Source organism: Mycetomoellerius zeteki, unplaced genomic scaffold, assembly GCF_001594055.1.
Source record: "Mycetomoellerius zeteki isolate Tzet28-1 unplaced genomic scaffold, Tzet1.0 scaffold79, whole genome shotgun sequence".
NCBI classification, from domain to species: domain Eukaryota; kingdom Metazoa; phylum Arthropoda; class Insecta; order Hymenoptera; family Formicidae; genus Mycetomoellerius; species Mycetomoellerius zeteki.
Genome location: NW_017257819.1, coordinates 1789054 through 1806545, shown reverse-complemented (window position 1 = coordinate 1806545; position 17492 = coordinate 1789054). Strand labels below are relative to the sequence as shown.

The 17492-nt window shown below is 34.6% G+C and overlaps 2 protein-coding genes across 2 annotated transcripts in view; one reads left to right on the top strand and one right to left on the bottom strand.

Moving 5' to 3' along the window:
• The window catches only part of Fak (protein tyrosine kinase 2 Fak), a 40452-nt gene that overhangs the window by 3431 nt on the left and 19529 nt on the right, over positions 1 to 17492 (top strand). The window lies entirely within an intron of this gene.
• Positions 731 to 1928, bottom strand: LOC108729791 (uncharacterized). Its single transcript, XM_018459091.1, has 2 exons — positions 1840 to 1928; positions 731 to 1768 (listed from the first exon to the last, which is right to left on the bottom strand). Exons 1-2 carry the CDS (start codon positions 1900 to 1902, stop codon positions 761 to 763), a joined length of 1071 nt encoding a protein of 356 aa, XP_018314593.1. The 5' UTR covers positions 1903 to 1928; the 3' UTR covers positions 731 to 760.

The following is a 17492-nucleotide window of genomic DNA, read 5'->3' as shown; positions in this document are numbered from 1 at the left end:
TAATATGCGCGATAATTCAATGCGCGTCATGTCGAAGAAACTCTCGAAGAAACTTATTGATTCTTAACAATTTTCAAGTGTAATGTTTTCGCGATTTTTTGCGATCCTTGCTAATTTATTTATAAATTGTCGACATCATACCATATTACAAGACGTCACACTATAAGATAGAGAAGCTTGAAAGCGGAAAATCATTTCGATCTTGTTCTGGTTATCCGTACGAAGGTCGTCAGTCAGTCGCCGCGAATATCCGCGCCGCGGCTGCTGTTGTTAAGATTAATTATGTGCTACAACAGTTTCAAATGATCTATTGTGTCTTAACGGCCGTGTCACACGCTCCAACCTTGAGTATAAGTCGAGGGAATTGATCTCAGACCGGATCTGGAATCCTTTTTCTTCAGGAAAGGCTAATGTGGAATTATAAAGGGGCGGTAGGTCTTGTACGTTAAAGTCCCATGCTTCGGGTTTGAACGAATTTTGCGACTGTCCGGCAAGAGTATTTTGTTTAAGTACTTTATTTAACTTCAATATTTCTTTTACATCTAATCCTTAACGCAAGCTTTGCTATTTTAATAACGCGTACATATTTCAGCTTCCGTATTTTTTCCTCGTGAATCTCCGAATTAAAATGTGTTTAAGTAATGTCTTTATTTTTTGTATACATATATATATATATATATAAATACATACATACATATATGTATAAATTAAATAATTAATCGAAGCTGTAAATTTAACAGACAGATTAGTTATCATTCTCTCACACTTTTAACGCGGTTGACGCGGATAGCGAAAGTTTACCGTCGCGCAAGAGATTAGCGATTCTACCATCGACTAAAGGCATCTTGATGTTTAGATCCGTTCCATGTTTGTCGATCGCTTTCATGCTCGATTCATCATAATTAGCCAAAGTATTTAAAATTGAAGCTTCGATCATGTCCATCGCTCCGCTCCGCTGTTTATTTTCGTTACTTCCACTCCCGAAGTCTTTGTAATCTTTTCCGTTGCCAGTCTTCGTCCCGATTTTTAATCCTATCAGTCTAACTGTGTCGTCCTTTTTCCAATTCACGTTCTTCGTATTTGATTCAAGATAAAATTCACTCTTCGGGAGCTTCACGCAGTCCTTGCCACGCAGTTTCTGTATCAAATTCGTTAACGATCCATCGATTAATCTTTTACAGAGCCAGATGTAATTTTTCTTCTCTCTCGAGCGATTATTGATGACCAAGCCATCGATCTTATTCGCGTTCTCGTCTGTGTCTTTCTTCGATGTGACACCGACATCCAATCCAAGCTGCATACTCGTCTTGGTAAACTTATCTCTTAATATATCTTTAATATCTGGAACGTACAGGTAAAAATATTCACGTTCTTTCTGTTTTTCTTCCCTGTCTCTAGGGCCCCTCGTCGGATTTTTAATCCATTCCTCTTCCGACGAAAATTCTTTAGAAGCTTTACTCTCGCTTGATAGTGTGTCTTGTAACCATTTCGCTTGATTCGCAAGCTGGACATTCGTTGAGACGTCTCCTCGAATGGGGCTTAATGGAAGATTTTTCGATTCAACTTTAGCTTGAAAACCTACGTTCAGTTTCGTTGGGTCTCTTATGGAGGCTACAGGTTTTGATACTATCAACGGATTCATAGAGCCATCCACAATCTCTAATTCGATTTCCCTGTTATTACTGTGAATTTCTTTCGGTATTTTAATAATATTGACGAAATCGTTTAATTGTTCAGTTGTTGTCACTTTTCCAAGATTATATGCGTTCTGAGAAAAATACAATCAAACTTAAAGCGACATGTTGCGTCGAGCAACGTAATTTGGCAAAATATACTCACCGACAATGATGATAACAGATAGAGAAAAACCGTGAAGAGAAGAGCAAAACTAAGAGCGCCCATTCCGATTCGATCAAGCGGTTGCGATCTGTTCGTCAGACAATCAATCTTCTGATTCTTTATGTATCCTGAGCGACAATTTACTCTTCGCAGTCATATAGTAGTTACGCTTTTTTATCTGTTTCCGTTTTAATGGTGCGTTGCATGTGATTTCATCCATTTACGATGCATTGTCTGTACAAATCGCATCTTTGCCATTTAATTTTGCTATGGTCAGTAATTACTTCGAAGGCCATTCTTTAAACTCAAAATTATTCCTTTTGTTATTAATTATTTATTTTTAATAAATCATTTTTATGATTAATTTTTATAATTATGTATTTAACAGGGAAATAGTATGAATCTCTCTTTCTACGAGAATCTTAATGAATATGAATTTTTTTATTCTCTCAAACTTTGCTATTAATTTCTTTTATCAATTATCCATGTAATTGCACAGCATCGGAAACGACTTTCAACATAGTTCGCGAAATAATTTATTAATATTATTTACTTTCTGTGTGTGTTGGGATTCATCAATTCAGCCAGATTTTCACCTACCGGCGAGTTAATGGTGCGTGCTTGAAAATTTATAGTGCGTATAATCAAAAAAGTTCATGTTCTCTCGTGACTCCTCATCTCCTTGTCTTGATATATACTTACATCTTGTTTTATACGGTCCGTTCGATGTACTACTACAAAAAAACGTATTATATTGCGTCTCTAACGTATCTATGTACACAGGGTGTCCCATTTTAAATGACGACTTCAAATATCTCTTGAACAGTGCATTTTAGAGAAAAATGTTTCGAATAAAAGTTTCATGACTTCGAGGGAGACATAAGATGGTACCATTAGTTTGATCTTGGGTGGCGTTATCAAGGTCAGGACAAGGTAATTTTTTTTTAATGGAACCTCCCATTTTTCATTACATATTCTTGTAGCTCACCTTAAGAGCTTTCCAAAACACTATAATAAAATATTTTTTAATTAAGTACTTTTCGAGTTATAAAGCTTGAAAGTTACAAGCTGTCGGCATTAGCATTACCCAAGGTATCCGACCGACGACTAAAACTTTTTAAGGGGATGCTGAAGTGGTCAAATTGTCACTTTGCAGATCGATATAAATCCCCGAATTTACCGAATGGAATAAAAAATCCTTTGACAGGATTAAAATAGACGCAAAATTTGGTGGTGCTGCAATAGACTTTATACTAAAATCCAAAAAAAAAAAATTAAAAACTTATACACTGAGAAAAATGGTCTAGTTGGATTAAATAGTAATTCTGGTGGAAAATAGACGAATCAGAATTTTCTGGTTAAATCTATTAGAATTCTAGTTGAGATAATTAGAATTCTGATTGATATAATTATTCTGGTAAAAATGAGAATTCTAGTAGATTTTACCAGAAATATTGTATCAACCAGAATTCCTGTTATCTCAACTAGAATTCTAATAAATTTAATCAGAAAATTCTGATTCGTCCATTTTCAACCAGAAATTTTTTTCAGTGTATTTTTTCAATTCGTAGAGCTGTCAGCCTGACGTAGATGTTCCTTAATACAAAAGTTTTATAGTTCATATGGACTAAACAGTGCAGCACTAACAAGGGAACGATGCGAGGTGTTTTTCCTCGATTGCTCTGAATTTTTGCCAATAGGTTGGGCATCGAAAAAAAATCAACACGTATTTTACCGTTTGCTCGGACACTCAATAGTTTAAGATATTAAGCTATGAAACTGGTCGGACACCCGGCGATCTAGAATTTTAAGAGTGTCTAGTCCGACCAATTTTATAGCTTAATATCTCTTGAACTATTGAGTGTCTGAACAAACGGCAAAATACGTGTCGATTTTTTTTCGATACCTCATCTACTGGCAAAAATTCAGAGCAAGCGGGGAAAAACACCTCGTGTCATTCTCTTATAAGCGTATTACGTGCACGAACAATACTGAGTTTATGAAACCAAGATTAAAAGCTTAAAAAGAAAGATTTATATCGATCTGCAAATGACGTATACGAACTGGTATATACGAACGCTGAGCGCAAAGATTCGGAATGGTAAACCAAGCAATAATTGTGTCTAGCAGTAGCTGTTCGATCTTGCAAGAGATGGCGTTGCAATATGTTAGATAAAGACAGATGAATGCGTTTGAGTGAGACACAACGATATATAATATAATAAATATAAGAAATGAATGACACTGCTTTCCATTTGATGACACAAATCGATACAAATCGACACAAGCTCCTAAAAGGAAAGCAGCCTGAAAGTGTCACTATTATCGAATTTGGAATTTAAAAAAGTCTACTATCGATCTCGATCAAGTTCGGCCGTCGCTCTAGCATCCCCTTAAATATTGTTCAGGATCATGACATGGATAACATTTGTCAAGATCAAGGCCGTTGGCGATTGTATTTTGCTCTTATTTTTATTTTTACGTAAAAATGAATTTTCGGTGCAAAAATGAAATGATGAAATGAAATGAATGACACCCTATATATGTAAATCAAATTAATTGGACATTATCATCGTTATTCATAGTGTAATATTATTGTCGATAAGTATAACCTTCTCGTCTTTCCTGCTGATATTTTCTGTTTTTACTTTATAATCCTATTATTGTAACGAACAAAATCTACTAATTGAATAAACAAAAATCTATTTTAATCCTAAACCAAGATATTAAACAAAATTTCTGTGTAAAGTGGGAATTTTTGTTAATATTAAAATCATAATTTTTAGTCACTTTAATCACAACTGAGTTATTCAACATTCAAGTAAAAGGGGTCATTTTTACTTCAACGTTGAATAACTTGTTGAAAAAAAATCGTACAACGTTCAATAAAAAAGCAAATTGAAGGTAAAGATTCACTCTTTCAACTACTGAAAACTGCATTTGTGTGCGATTTTTAGTTCACGCCATAGACCTTTGTAAAATTTATACAAAATTTTCAGATTTGACGGATACCCATTTCTGTTCGTATAGCTACGTAAAAAACCAATTAGATCGAAATATCAATTACCGATTTCGAAAGTAGAGATTTCAAGCTTTAAAATGCTTTTTTAAAAATCTCATAATCATTTTTGACGAAGTTACACTCTTCTGAATTTTTACCTATTTTTGAGGACGGACTAGGTGATCCTTTAATTTTTTTGCGTAGTATATAATGTGATATAAATGTTTTTTTCCAAAAAATATAATGTACCTACTTGTAAGTCTTTTTTAGAATTTATATGAGCAGTCTTTAAAAATCAATAACAATCATATATCTATAATATGTTGAACTAATATTATAAAATACATAATACTGCGATGAAGCGATTATCTGCTGTCTCGTTTCTTATAGAAAATCGTTTATAGTGGATTGTAATAGAATTATTTCCGTTTGTAGTTGCACCGTCCGCGAGATATAATTATTTAAACAATTATATAAAAATGAATTTTTTTAATTTTCAAGATATCTCAAATCCGCTTGCGTGACTCGATTCAGAATAATTTTACTACAATCCACTACAAACGATTTTCTGTAAGAAATAATCCTTAAAATTGATTAATTTCAAAGTCGGGGGATGACATTTTTTAAGTCGCGATATTTTTTTTCTGCGCTACTACAAACAAAATCAATGTTACTACATTTAACTACATACGAAGATCTTTCGGAAAAAAAATATTGCTGCAAGTCGGATGCCAAGTTCACAAAGCCAGTTTTTTAAAGTTCGAAAGCTTCCCAGGTTCGTGGGTGGTCAGGACTTTTAATAATATATAATAATGACAAAATATATGTCGTATATTATGCCATTTCGAACAACTTTTCTCCAAAAAATTTTATGGCAATTTTGCTTAAAAAAACGTAAAAAAATTTAATTTTCTTGGGTTGTTGTATCATCGAAGTTGAAAACAATTCCACGTGCATTTGATGCATTCGACATATCGCGTCTTTGTCTTTTTATCGGTCTTCGCCCGCGCGTTCTTTTCGCGTTTATGGAAAAGAAGAAAACGTCGGAGACGAGAATATAATGAGTTGCCTCTCGTACGGCTCTCAGACATTCAAGCTATTTATTACACGCGATTCCTCACTCTATATAGATAGTAAGAAAGATTTCTTTTTTTTTCTTTTTGTTTTCCTTCTACCTCCACGCGCTCCTCCATTATATCCTTTTTCATCTTTCTCACGATCGTGCTCCCCCTTGTTGTTCTATCCGCCGTCTTGTACTCGACGCGCTTTTACATACAGTTGCAATTATAGAAAAGAAACTTCAACTGGAGCAAGAAATTTCTATCACACAATGTCTTTTTCTTTCGCCCAAGGTTGTATCTCAGAACGAATCACGGTTTCTTGTCGAAAAGAGTTACGGATTTACATGAGCGATAAAAGAAGTTTTCGCAAAAGTGAAAAATCTCATGGTTTTATGTATCTCTTGAAGAGGTTTCTCCGAAAAGAGTGATAAACTCGCAATAAACATAGAAAAAATGAAACTGTAACTTATTTATATTAGCAACTAAAATAACATTTAATAATATTCATAATTTAATTGTTGAGGATTATTTTAACCCTTTCCGGCATATTGGCAAGTATACAGGGTGTCCCATTTTAAATAATGCATTAAGATTTCTCGAAAACTATGGTAGATACGGAAAAATGTTTCAAACAAAAGTTGTATGGTTCGGAGAGGGACATAAGAAGGTACCATTGATTTGACCTTGGGTAGCGTCGATAAGGTCACATCGATTTTTTAAAATGGAACACCATATTTTTAATTCCGGAGTCTAATAGCTGATAGCAAGCTTTTCAAAACACTGTAATGAAGTTCATTTTTATTAAGTATTTTTCGAGTTATAAAGCTTAAAAGTTACAATACCGCCGGCATTAGCATTACGCAAGGTGTTCGACCAACAGCTAATATTTCTTGAATGTTATTCAAGTTAATGTTAATACATAAACACATACGCATGTACTATGCTAGTCATATTTGAGACCGTCGGTCCTTTTAAGAGCTATATATATTTATAATGTCCTCGGTAATGTCAGAAGATCCGAAAAACTATACTAGAAACCAATAGTTAAAAAATTAGGTATTCCAAACTACATAAATCAAAGCCTTAAACGGTCTAGCTGGATCTTAAATGCTTGTATGATAGTAACATATGATATAAAAATAAGTATTATATTTATAAGTATATTATAAATTTTTCGACCACCCTTGGTTGATTAAGTAGCTAGGATAAAAAAGTGGTCGAACGTTTATCATTCGCTCTGGATGGCTTTGGTGTCACGTTCTTCGCGATGACGTGCGTCGTGAAGACACGAGTCTCCCGCATTTCCACTCCTCGATTGAGTCATCGGCGTACATGATCTAAGAGAATCGATCTAAGCATGAGCTATTATGTTATTATTTCTATGTTTACGTCACCATTGCTTTTACATCGCACTAATTGTAAGAAACGTTTTATTTTATATTTATCTAACTCTTTGTCACACATTTGCCTTATACTTTCTGGTTAAATTTTCTCGATTGATCAACGGACGCGATTAATCGTCTTTAACGATTGTTGCGGCTACGTCCTGACGACATATTATTACACATATAGTCTAGACTTTTATACCTTTTTTCTTTTGTTCCGATATCCATTCTGAAATGTTCTAAATGAATCATTATCGCTATTTGATTTCCATGCGAAGATAAGACATCATGATTTTACGTCACTATCTCCCTTGTATTTTAATGAAATTAAAAAATGAGTATCGGTTATTTAATTTTATCTTATTTTTTTATGTAATAAATGATAAAACTTCGAGGTTTTTCGCAATATTATAGTCATTTTTCGTAGAAGATTTGGAACGGTTCAAGGAACTAAAACTAATTCTTGTCGTTAATGTTTGATCGATCTTCTTTAATTTCATATCGCATATTTTCTTCGAGGAATTGAGACCGCCATCCTTGTTTCTTCGAAATTATTGGAGTGAATAAATATAATTCTCTCTTATTGTTTTTCTTGATAAACGAACGTTTTCTAGAAAAACTTGTCTTACATCAAAGTAATGAAAAAATCGACAGAGGCAAGCTATGAATGAATAATGCAGATATTTTTCTATTGTCTTTGAGAAAGCTGCAAGATGAGGCCCCACGAAAAACATTAGAAGACTAGGCAGGATTGAGAGAATAAAAAAAGGCAAAGAGGTAAAACTAGAGGCAAAGAAAACGAATACGACGGGGAGAGAGAGAGAGAGAGAGAGAGAGAGAGAGAGAGAGAGAGAGAAGAGAGAGAGAGAGAGAGAGAGAGAAGAAAGAAAAGATTAAGATTATTTTATTCATTTAGGAAGAAGGGAGAAGCGGATAAAGCACGCTGATAAAACGACGAGAATGATAAAGTGAAAGGATAGAGAAAATACGCAATGAGGAAAGAAAGAGAAAGAGGATGACGCGACGAGACTGCGATGTAGTGAGTGCAAAGGAAACGGAAACAGTATGTGAGCAAGAAATGCGTATGTGAGGGATGCACGGTAGCTTCTCATAGTGAAGACAGTTGTTGCCTCGCCGCAAAGCTGCACGCATCGTGCCGAAAGAGAAATCCACCTACAACCATCTTACGTGCGTGCCTTTTTTGCGATGCGTGTATCACTTCTTCCGCGTTTAAATATCGATTATTTAAATATCGATTTAAGTAATGAAATCGTGTTTAAAAAAATGTGTGTCTTCACTTGCCGTTTCCCATATGAGATCAGTGTTCTTGCAGTGCTCTACGATATAATGTGAAAATCGTACTCAGTGCGTTGGTGCCTTAGCTTGAAAAGGTGAAAAGTAGTTCCTGAAAATTGATGTCTCGAATCTATAGAGTTTTGGTTTTGCATTCCAAGATATAAAAATGCAAATTACCTATTTATGTGATGAATAATATGCGTTCTTTTTACAAAAGTGATATCCGAGCTAGTCAAACGATTCGAAAATCCAAATTTTTTAATCATAATTATAATATACAGAATGTTTCTCACGAATCAGTCGTCAGAGAATGCCTTCCATTTAGTGACACAAGTCGACAGAAGTATTGTTCTGTCTTTGTTACTAGAAATGTAAAGAAAGATAGAACGATATTTGTATCGACTTATGTCATTAAATGGAAGGCACCCATGGTTACTTCCGATAGATTGACAACAAAATATTTTTAACAAAACTTTGTGAATTTCTAATAAAGAACCAAGTTTGTAAGAAAAAATTTAAATTTGTCATTTTTTAATAAAACATCGCGAAATCAAATTATGTTTCTTACAAATGGAACCATATATTTATCTTTCCATATTTTTGTAGTTTATAAAAAGACAAATTCATTAATATAGTATTATGTAATCATCGATATAGTATTATTTTGATTATTTGATCTCAAGATAATTTAATTAATATATATTTATAATATAATTCACGAATTCTTGTCATCGAGACCGAAAGCAGTGAAATTCAAACATAAACAAACATGATAGTATTAAAGATAGAAATAGTAGTCGAAATATTGAAGATAGTAGTTGCGTAAAGAAGAATTGAAACGTACCTACGTTTATTCAACGTTGTTTTCATATGCATCAAGCATATTTATTAAAGTTCAAACTGCATACCACCTTTCGCAACGCGTACAAAGTTTCATTCTTTTCAATAGATTGTTATGCGTAAATTTAACTAAATTGTAATATTTTATATTTGCATCTCACTGCCTTAAGTATCGACGATATCGTACATTATGTTGTAAGTATTAATTGAATTATCTTGAGATCGAATAATCCAAATGATACATAATGCTATATTGATGAATTTGTCTTTTTTTATATTATAAGAATATGGAAAGAAAAATATATGGTTCTATGTACAAAAAATAATTTGTTTTCGATTTTTTAATTGAAAAATGAATAAATTTGAAATCCTTCTTATGCAATTAATTTTTTATTAGAAACTCACAAATTTTTGTTAGAAACATTTTGTTGTCAATCCATCAAAAGTATCTCAAAAATCGCGACAAACCGATTTGAGGAACGCTCTGTATAATTATAATTATAACTATAGCTGGTTTTCTTCCACTTCCAGTCGCAATTTATTACATCGGTAATCAAAGCGCAATCTGGTAAGGTGATCCGAGGCGACGTGTAAATTTCGAGCGAACGAAACACTAAACAAAGTAATGCGGGATATCCGTAATGTTAAAAGCGCGGTGTGTCAAGAGTCATGAGAGATTAGTACAGCTCCAGGAGATTCTCGCTTCAAAAATAATCGTAGTATTTTTACCATCACTTTATTCACTTCACTGTCGCGAGCGAGCGCACCAAGTGGCGTTAATTTAGCACCGAGTATTCTCATAGCACGAAGCCATGGTAATTCGAAGAAAGGTTGTCGACTTGATTGCTAAGAAAAAAACTATTTTCAAACACGATGCCGATCATATCTTTGTGCTGATAATGGCACTCGCGCTTTTATTCTTATGATGAATTACGTGGACTCGAAGCGTCTATCGACGCTGCAAGCCATATAAACAATTGAACTCAGAGACGCAGAAATACTAATTACATCTGTATTTCAATCACGGTGCGTTTACAATCGATACGTATAAGTCTCAAGAAACATCGTCATTCGTCTGCTTTACATTGTGTGTGTATATATATACATATATATATATTAGACTGACAAGGAAAAAAAGAAAATATTTTTTTTAATCGGTCTCTCAGCTCAAAAGCTTCCTTTTCATGCCAAAAAAACATCCCTAAATTTTTTTTATCAAAAAATATTAAAATTTATAGATCGCTAGTAAACTATTTTTAAATGAAAGTTCGATTTTCTTTAATACATGTTTGATTTGATGAAAAATGACTTTTTTTTCATCAAAACCCGCTTTTGAATGTGATACTGTATGTATTTTTGGTCGCTGAACACGATGCAATAATTCATTTAGCTCTATGATATACGTCTTAAGAAATATATTCCGATTAATGTGAAAAAATGAACTTTCGAGTTCAAGGTCGATTTTAGCAAGGTTCCAAGCGTTCAAATGGGTCGTTACTCCCCTCAAATTGTAGGTCTGTTCACCCAGAATAAGATCCAGTTGGAATTTTCTCGGGACCTCATGCAAGGCTTTTAAAAGTTGCATTTAATTGGATACTCTTGTAGCTTATTTTAAGTTTTCCAAAACCCTATAATAAAATATTTTTTCGTTAAGTGCATTTCGAATTATGAGGTTTAAAAGTTACGGTACTGCCGGCAATTGCATTATCTAAGGTAAAATTCAATTTTTAATGCAAAAATTAAAATAAGAGGAATAACTTCCAATGGTCTTGATTTTGACATATGATATCAAGGTCATGACTTTGAGCAACATTCTAGCCGTCAGTACACCTTAGATAATGTAAATACCGATAGTACCGAAACTTTTAAACCTCATAACTCGAAATGCACTTAACGAAAAAATTTTATTATAATGTTTTGGAAAGCTCTTGAAAGAAGCTACAAGAGTGTGCAATAAAAAATAGAGGATTTTATTCAAAAAACTTCATGCAACCTTGATCTTAAGGACATTTTCTTAAGGTCAACCAAGGTCACCATGACTATTTTCTTTCCTCTTTGAATCCATAAAACTTTTGTCTGAAAGATTTTTTGAAAAAACTTCTTCTTTCGAGATATTCAAGTGTATTGATTAAAATGGTTTACCATGTATATACATATATGTAATGTATATACAGGGTGAGTCTGATAAAAAGTTCACCACGTATTTCTAAAAAACGATTAAAATAGGAGGAAGACATCGATAGAAGGAGTAAAAAATACCTTTTCCCATTAAAAAAAAATTTTTTTTATTGGTAGTATGAAAACCAAGGACATTTAAGGTTACTGAGGGTCATCAAAGTATGTTCCTCTAGTTATCATACAATTTTGATAATAGATGTCTTTCCTTTATCTCTTCCCCTAATCATTTTCGAGAAAAACATGGTGAACATTTTATCAGACTCATCCTGTATATGCATACAGGATAAGTTAGTTAAAGTGTGCCAAACGTATATCTCAGAAACAAAGCATTTTACAGAACAATGTTTCATACAAAAGTTGTTTCGAGGGATACATAAGATGGTATCATTGATTTAACCTTGAATGACCTTGTCAAGGTTAGGAAAATGCTCATTTTTAATTTTTTTTAGTGAAACCCCTCATTTTTCATTGTATATGTGTGCGTCCGTGTGTACACAGGGTGTTCCGTAAAGACCGGAACAACAACGCTTAAGAGGAGATTCCTAGATTATTTTAAAACGAAAATTCTAATACCAAAATGTCGAGGTTGTGATAGTCTTTTCAATTCTAAGCATTTAAATTTAGCGAATTATACTGCCTAAAATTTGCACGTTCAACATGCTAAAAGTGAAAGCTAATTATTGCCTCTTGTAAATATCGATATAAAATTATGTATGCAAAGATTCAATGATTACTGATATTTTTAATTATTGATATTTATTATGTTGAAGAAAATATTTTCCGTATAAAATAAAGTACCTTTCGCCAGAATCAACAGAACAGAATCAGTCGATACCCTTACAATCAAGAGGCTATAATTTGTACCACCAAAATGTAAAGTTTCAGATTTTGTACCCCCGCCGTTCCTTTGGAAACTACCCCCAATTTGACTTTGAAACTTGCCATCGCACAGTAAGAGCTCGCTCAAAGATGCTCAAGAGGGAGATGCGCTCTAACATATCAACATTACAATTTATCTCAGCTTTCCCGATGCGTTTATTCCCAGTTGCTCCAACAATAAAACGTGATGCTGATTGTAATGTTTTTCCAATCTTTTCTCATGGTGTCATACGTTGCCACTATCACCAGATTGAGATAGTCGCGGTACTTTAATTTTAGCGCCTAGTCAGTTTGAATTGAAGAATATGGATAAATATGTATTATATACTTATAATTATATAATTACATATATTATACGTATAATTATACTGTAATTATATGCGGTTTTCCTAGTTTATCGCGAGTATAATACCATATAATTATTAAGCTGGCCTGTTTGAAATTTCATTTAGAATGTAGAATTTTTTACCGCCTGCATTTTTATTCGCTTTTTTAACTACTTTGTTTCTTGAACCTCAAAAACTTTCGTTTTTTTAAATTTTATTTGACGGTAAAGAAAAACCGCTTGTAGAAATATATCGGAAACGCTTCGCAGTCTGCCTTATCTTTTCTGCGCTGCGCTGAAATCCGCCAAAAGTGCAAAGAAATATCGCCAGATTTTTCCTCGTGAGTTTAACGACGCGATGACGGACCAAGACCGGTTCGACGAGCAAATTGGCCAAGCAAGGTAATTGCACTGTTAGGCGTTGCTACTGCTCTTACTGCAGGTGAATGAATCCCGACTCTCATGGTTCACGTTCGCCTCTTTAGTTTGTCTCTAACTAGCTATTTATACACACAAGAAGCTCGTTTCTGTGGTCATGCCACCAACGATATCTATGCTACGGATATAATATACGCGTACTCGCGTGCACGCACATCGCCGCGTACGATGCATGTACGTGCATTTGCTTTCATCTGCTGAGTCACTCTATATATATGCGTCCTATCTGTATATGCCCATTGCAATTAGGTATAAGTATTCTAGATATCAGTGTTCGCGCTAGGGAACATGGATACGTAAATCGTTTTCGATGGAGCTGTAATAGTTTTTATTGCTATTTTCGGACAATTATGGAATGTAGGCTGTACACCAATTCATAACTTGGGGTAGAAAAAGAACAGATCTTATGACTAATTGTCTTTAGGATCCCCTTAAAAGTTTACGGAAAAGTGTAAAAGGGGAAAAAATGTTTATTATAATCTGCTTGATCCGTATACATTGTTTCAATTTTTTTAAGAAACTGTTTCGACCGTTAATTTTATAAAAATTGCTGACGATCAAGAAAAAACTTTTAAAGTAATAAATATTGATAAAAGGGGGCTCCAATGACCTTGATCTTGATGTCAAGGTCGTGATCTCCAACTGAGTAATCTCCAACAAGTTTTAGCCATCACTCGTTGTTCGTTAAAAAGGTATTAACAAAAGAAATTTGAAAAAAAATGTTACCTTTTTATTCTCTATATAAGACAAAAATTTTCCGCTTTTAAAATATATAAGCGGGGCCCTCCTCTGTCTAGGGGCGTCTGACTTTCCACGCGAAGGGAGGTCCATCTCCCTCCTGCTTTGAGGCGCACGACTTTCTACGCGAAGCGAGTTTCCCACCTCCCCCTCTTTCCTAAAAGCATCCGACTTCGAGATAGGATGGACTTCGCGTCGCGTGGAAGTATGTGCCCCTAGGCAAGGAGGAAGATGGAGTGGACCTCGCTCTTCGTAGACAATTGTGCGCTCCTAGACGGGGGGGGGAAGGTGGACCTCCCTTCACGTGGAAAGTTGTGCGCCCCTAAGCAGGGGAGAGGAGGTGGGGTGAAACTCGCTTTGCGTGGAAAGTCATAAAATATATATTAAAACGGAAAATTTTTAGTCTTATATAGTAGAGGAAGAGTATTTTAGTCTTATATAGTAAAAAGGTGATTAAGTTTTTTTTCATCTTCTTTTATTATGTTGTTATTATTACGACGTAGGGTAATGACGGACGAGTCGGATGGGGGCAATCCCGAACGATCGTCATTAGTTTCTTTCCATTTTTTTTAGAACATATACTACTGGAAAAGGAATTGCCTATGCTGACCCGTATACCGAGGTGAAGCCAACATCTGATGCGAGAGAAAAAGGTAGATATAGTCCCAAATATTCGCAATGCGCATACGCAGCACCGTCGTCTGTCTGAATTGTACAGTTGTGTAGTGTTTCTTACACATCTGTGTAATGTACGAATGTAAGAAACACTGAACTAACTGTACACAATTCACACAGACGACGGTGTCGCGCATGCGCATTGCGAACATTTGGGACTCTATAGCTTTCTCTCTCGCACAGATGTTGGCTTCACGTTCAGCACCGTGTTCCTCTTCTAATGGTATATGTTCTAAGCCATTTTCACACAAATGTCTGTTGTGTAAATGACTCATTGTCAGTAAAGCACACGGTTTCGACCTTGCGCAAATTGTAAATAAAAATTCAGTTAAATTTTAGAAGGTAATAGAAACGTGCTTTCAAGAAACATGGTAAGGAAAAACTTAATACATGTCATAGTTGTAATAATCATATTTCAATGTTGAAGCTATAATGTGCGTGGTTAAAACAATTATAAATTTATAGTTGACCCAAAAAATGACTATAAGTTATAGTTAAATTATAGTACTTGCAACCATTTTTTTTCTCTCAGTGTACAGTAAAATTCCACAGAATAAAATGTGCGTAAAAGAGTATATTTTATGAAGGCATAAGTGTATAACGCCTTATCGTATAAATTAAAGCAGTGTAAAAGGCTTGAGCCATTTAACAGAATGTTAAGAGAATATACAGTATTTAATGCTACTCAAATTAAGGTTATTTGTAAAAGATATTTTTTAAATAGATTATGTGTTTTTAAGAAAATTAAATAAAGAATCATTCATTCATTCATTTTTTTACATATATTCTTTTATAATATGAAGATAAATAGTTTATACAAAGTACGAGCTGAATCAAATAGAATACATGCATATATCACGTAGCTGTCAGTTTACATGTAAAAAGTCACACAAATATATTGTTCGATTTGAAACTATATCTTGTATAATGTATTCACATTCTGTAAATGCTGCGAATGCTTGAATCTGTTTGGAGAGTATTTAGAAACGAAAATAAAGTTTTAGTGAACGTATCAATGCCATTTACGAAATTCAACATGCGCGTTATTACAGCAGATTCCATCGCAGACATTCGCCCCAGTGCAGCGTGGCGCGTCGCGACGCGGTGCGTCAATGTCCACGAGGTCTTGCAGGGCCACGCAAGGGGGTTGCAGCATGTCGATGTCGGTTAAACGTGAATGTAGGAACGGGAGAGGGAGAAAGAGAGGGGAGAGAGAGAGAGAGAGAGAGAGAGAATAGGCAGCGGAGGGAGTCGCAGCGGGGAAAGGACGCTGGACGTCGCGGCGCAGCCTGCCGCACCCAGTAAAGCGCCTGCTCCCCTTGAACCGGCAAAATGTATACCTGACGACGGCGACGATGCCGACGACGCTGTAGACGCACGTCATCCACGCTGTTGCTAGGCGCGCTGCTACTCTGTTCTTTCCGATCGTTGCACCGACGCCCACCGACCGACGCTAAGCGCTCCGTCCGTTCGTCCGTCCATCCATTCACCGATTCGTTTGCAACGTCGCGACGTTGCGCGTCCATGGAACCGAGGACCTTCGAGCAAGTCAAGGTCGCTTTGCGTCGCAACGCCCGACTTGTAGGGATATCACGCGGTACTATTACGTAGAAATCGCGACGTGAAGCCAAATTTGTGATTTCAAGAAAGGATCATTAAGATGTTTACAGTGATTTTGAGAGCGATTGGTACATGATAGTGGGAGGTGATCTTTGTGAATGGATAAAAATTAATGGGGCAGTGTCCGAGGACGCGCGCGAAGGGTAGTCGTAAGATTGAAGAGATATTCGAAAGAAAATGGAAGGAAGTGAAAAAGGGATCTTTTAAATTGCCTGGAGTAAAATGTTTCTGATGAAATGATTGTTTCATTGAAAAGGAAGATGAGATACGATTCGATTAAGATTCGTGTAAAAAAATCTTGTAATATGTCTCGCAACTTTCTAACGTTGAAAGCTCAGTAAATTTTTTAATTAAAAATTTTCTTGTCAATTTAAATGATTTCGGAAAAAATATCTTATCACTGTTTAACATTTTAAGTAAATCTCTTCTTATTTCTATTAAAAACTTTATAATGAAGAGGAGTTTCTAAAGTGATAAAATTAAATGTTTTTTTTATTTCACAGTTTTACGATTATAGCGATATTAAATGTGTGATTAAATGTGGGGGAAATCAAATCTTGAGAGATCGTTTCACTTCTAGCGTCTAGCACAGGTGGAAGTATTCGGGGCTAAAGCTTGGATGACCTGACGATGAGAGTTTCGTAGCGCGGTGTCAAGGTTGTATGACCTTGGTTCGGTCGATGACACGAACGGCAAAATTCTATAAAATCGAGCGTGTCATATGATACTGAGGAGTAATATATATATATATATATATATCATATGATACTCCTCATAACTTTCTTGTTTCATTAAAGGTAGAATATATTTTTCGTATTTGCTAAATTTTCTAAGTTTTTAATTTTTTGAAGAGTTTTGAAATTTTCTATATACACATTATATTTAATGTTATCCTGTATAGGGTACGTCCATTTTAAATGCAACACAAGCAAATACCTGGCAAAATATGAAAGATAACAGAAAAACCTACAGTTTCAGACAAAAGTTGTATGATCTGAAATGTATGATTTGACAAAAGTAAAATCATTTTCGAAGAAATTAACTTTTCAAGGTCACATAAGGTCATTGCTGGATATTTTTTTGCACAGAATTGTATGATTTTTCATAATTCTTTTGATTATTCTTCATATAAAAGTATTTCATCAAAAAATCAATAATTTACGAGATATTTTATAATTTATTCTGATACATTCGTACATTAAATATAAAATATCGCG

Bases quoted from the DNA above. Each gene is read 5' to 3' on its own strand.
- LOC108729791 (XM_018459091.1), bottom strand. From the start codon at position 1,902: ATGGGCGCTCTTAGTTTTGCTCTTCTCTTCACGGTTTTTCTCTATCTG. The intron at 1,769-1,839 runs GTGAGTATATTT...TATTTTTCTCAG, and splicing joins ATCTGTTATCATCATTGTCG to AACGCATATAATCTTGGAAA.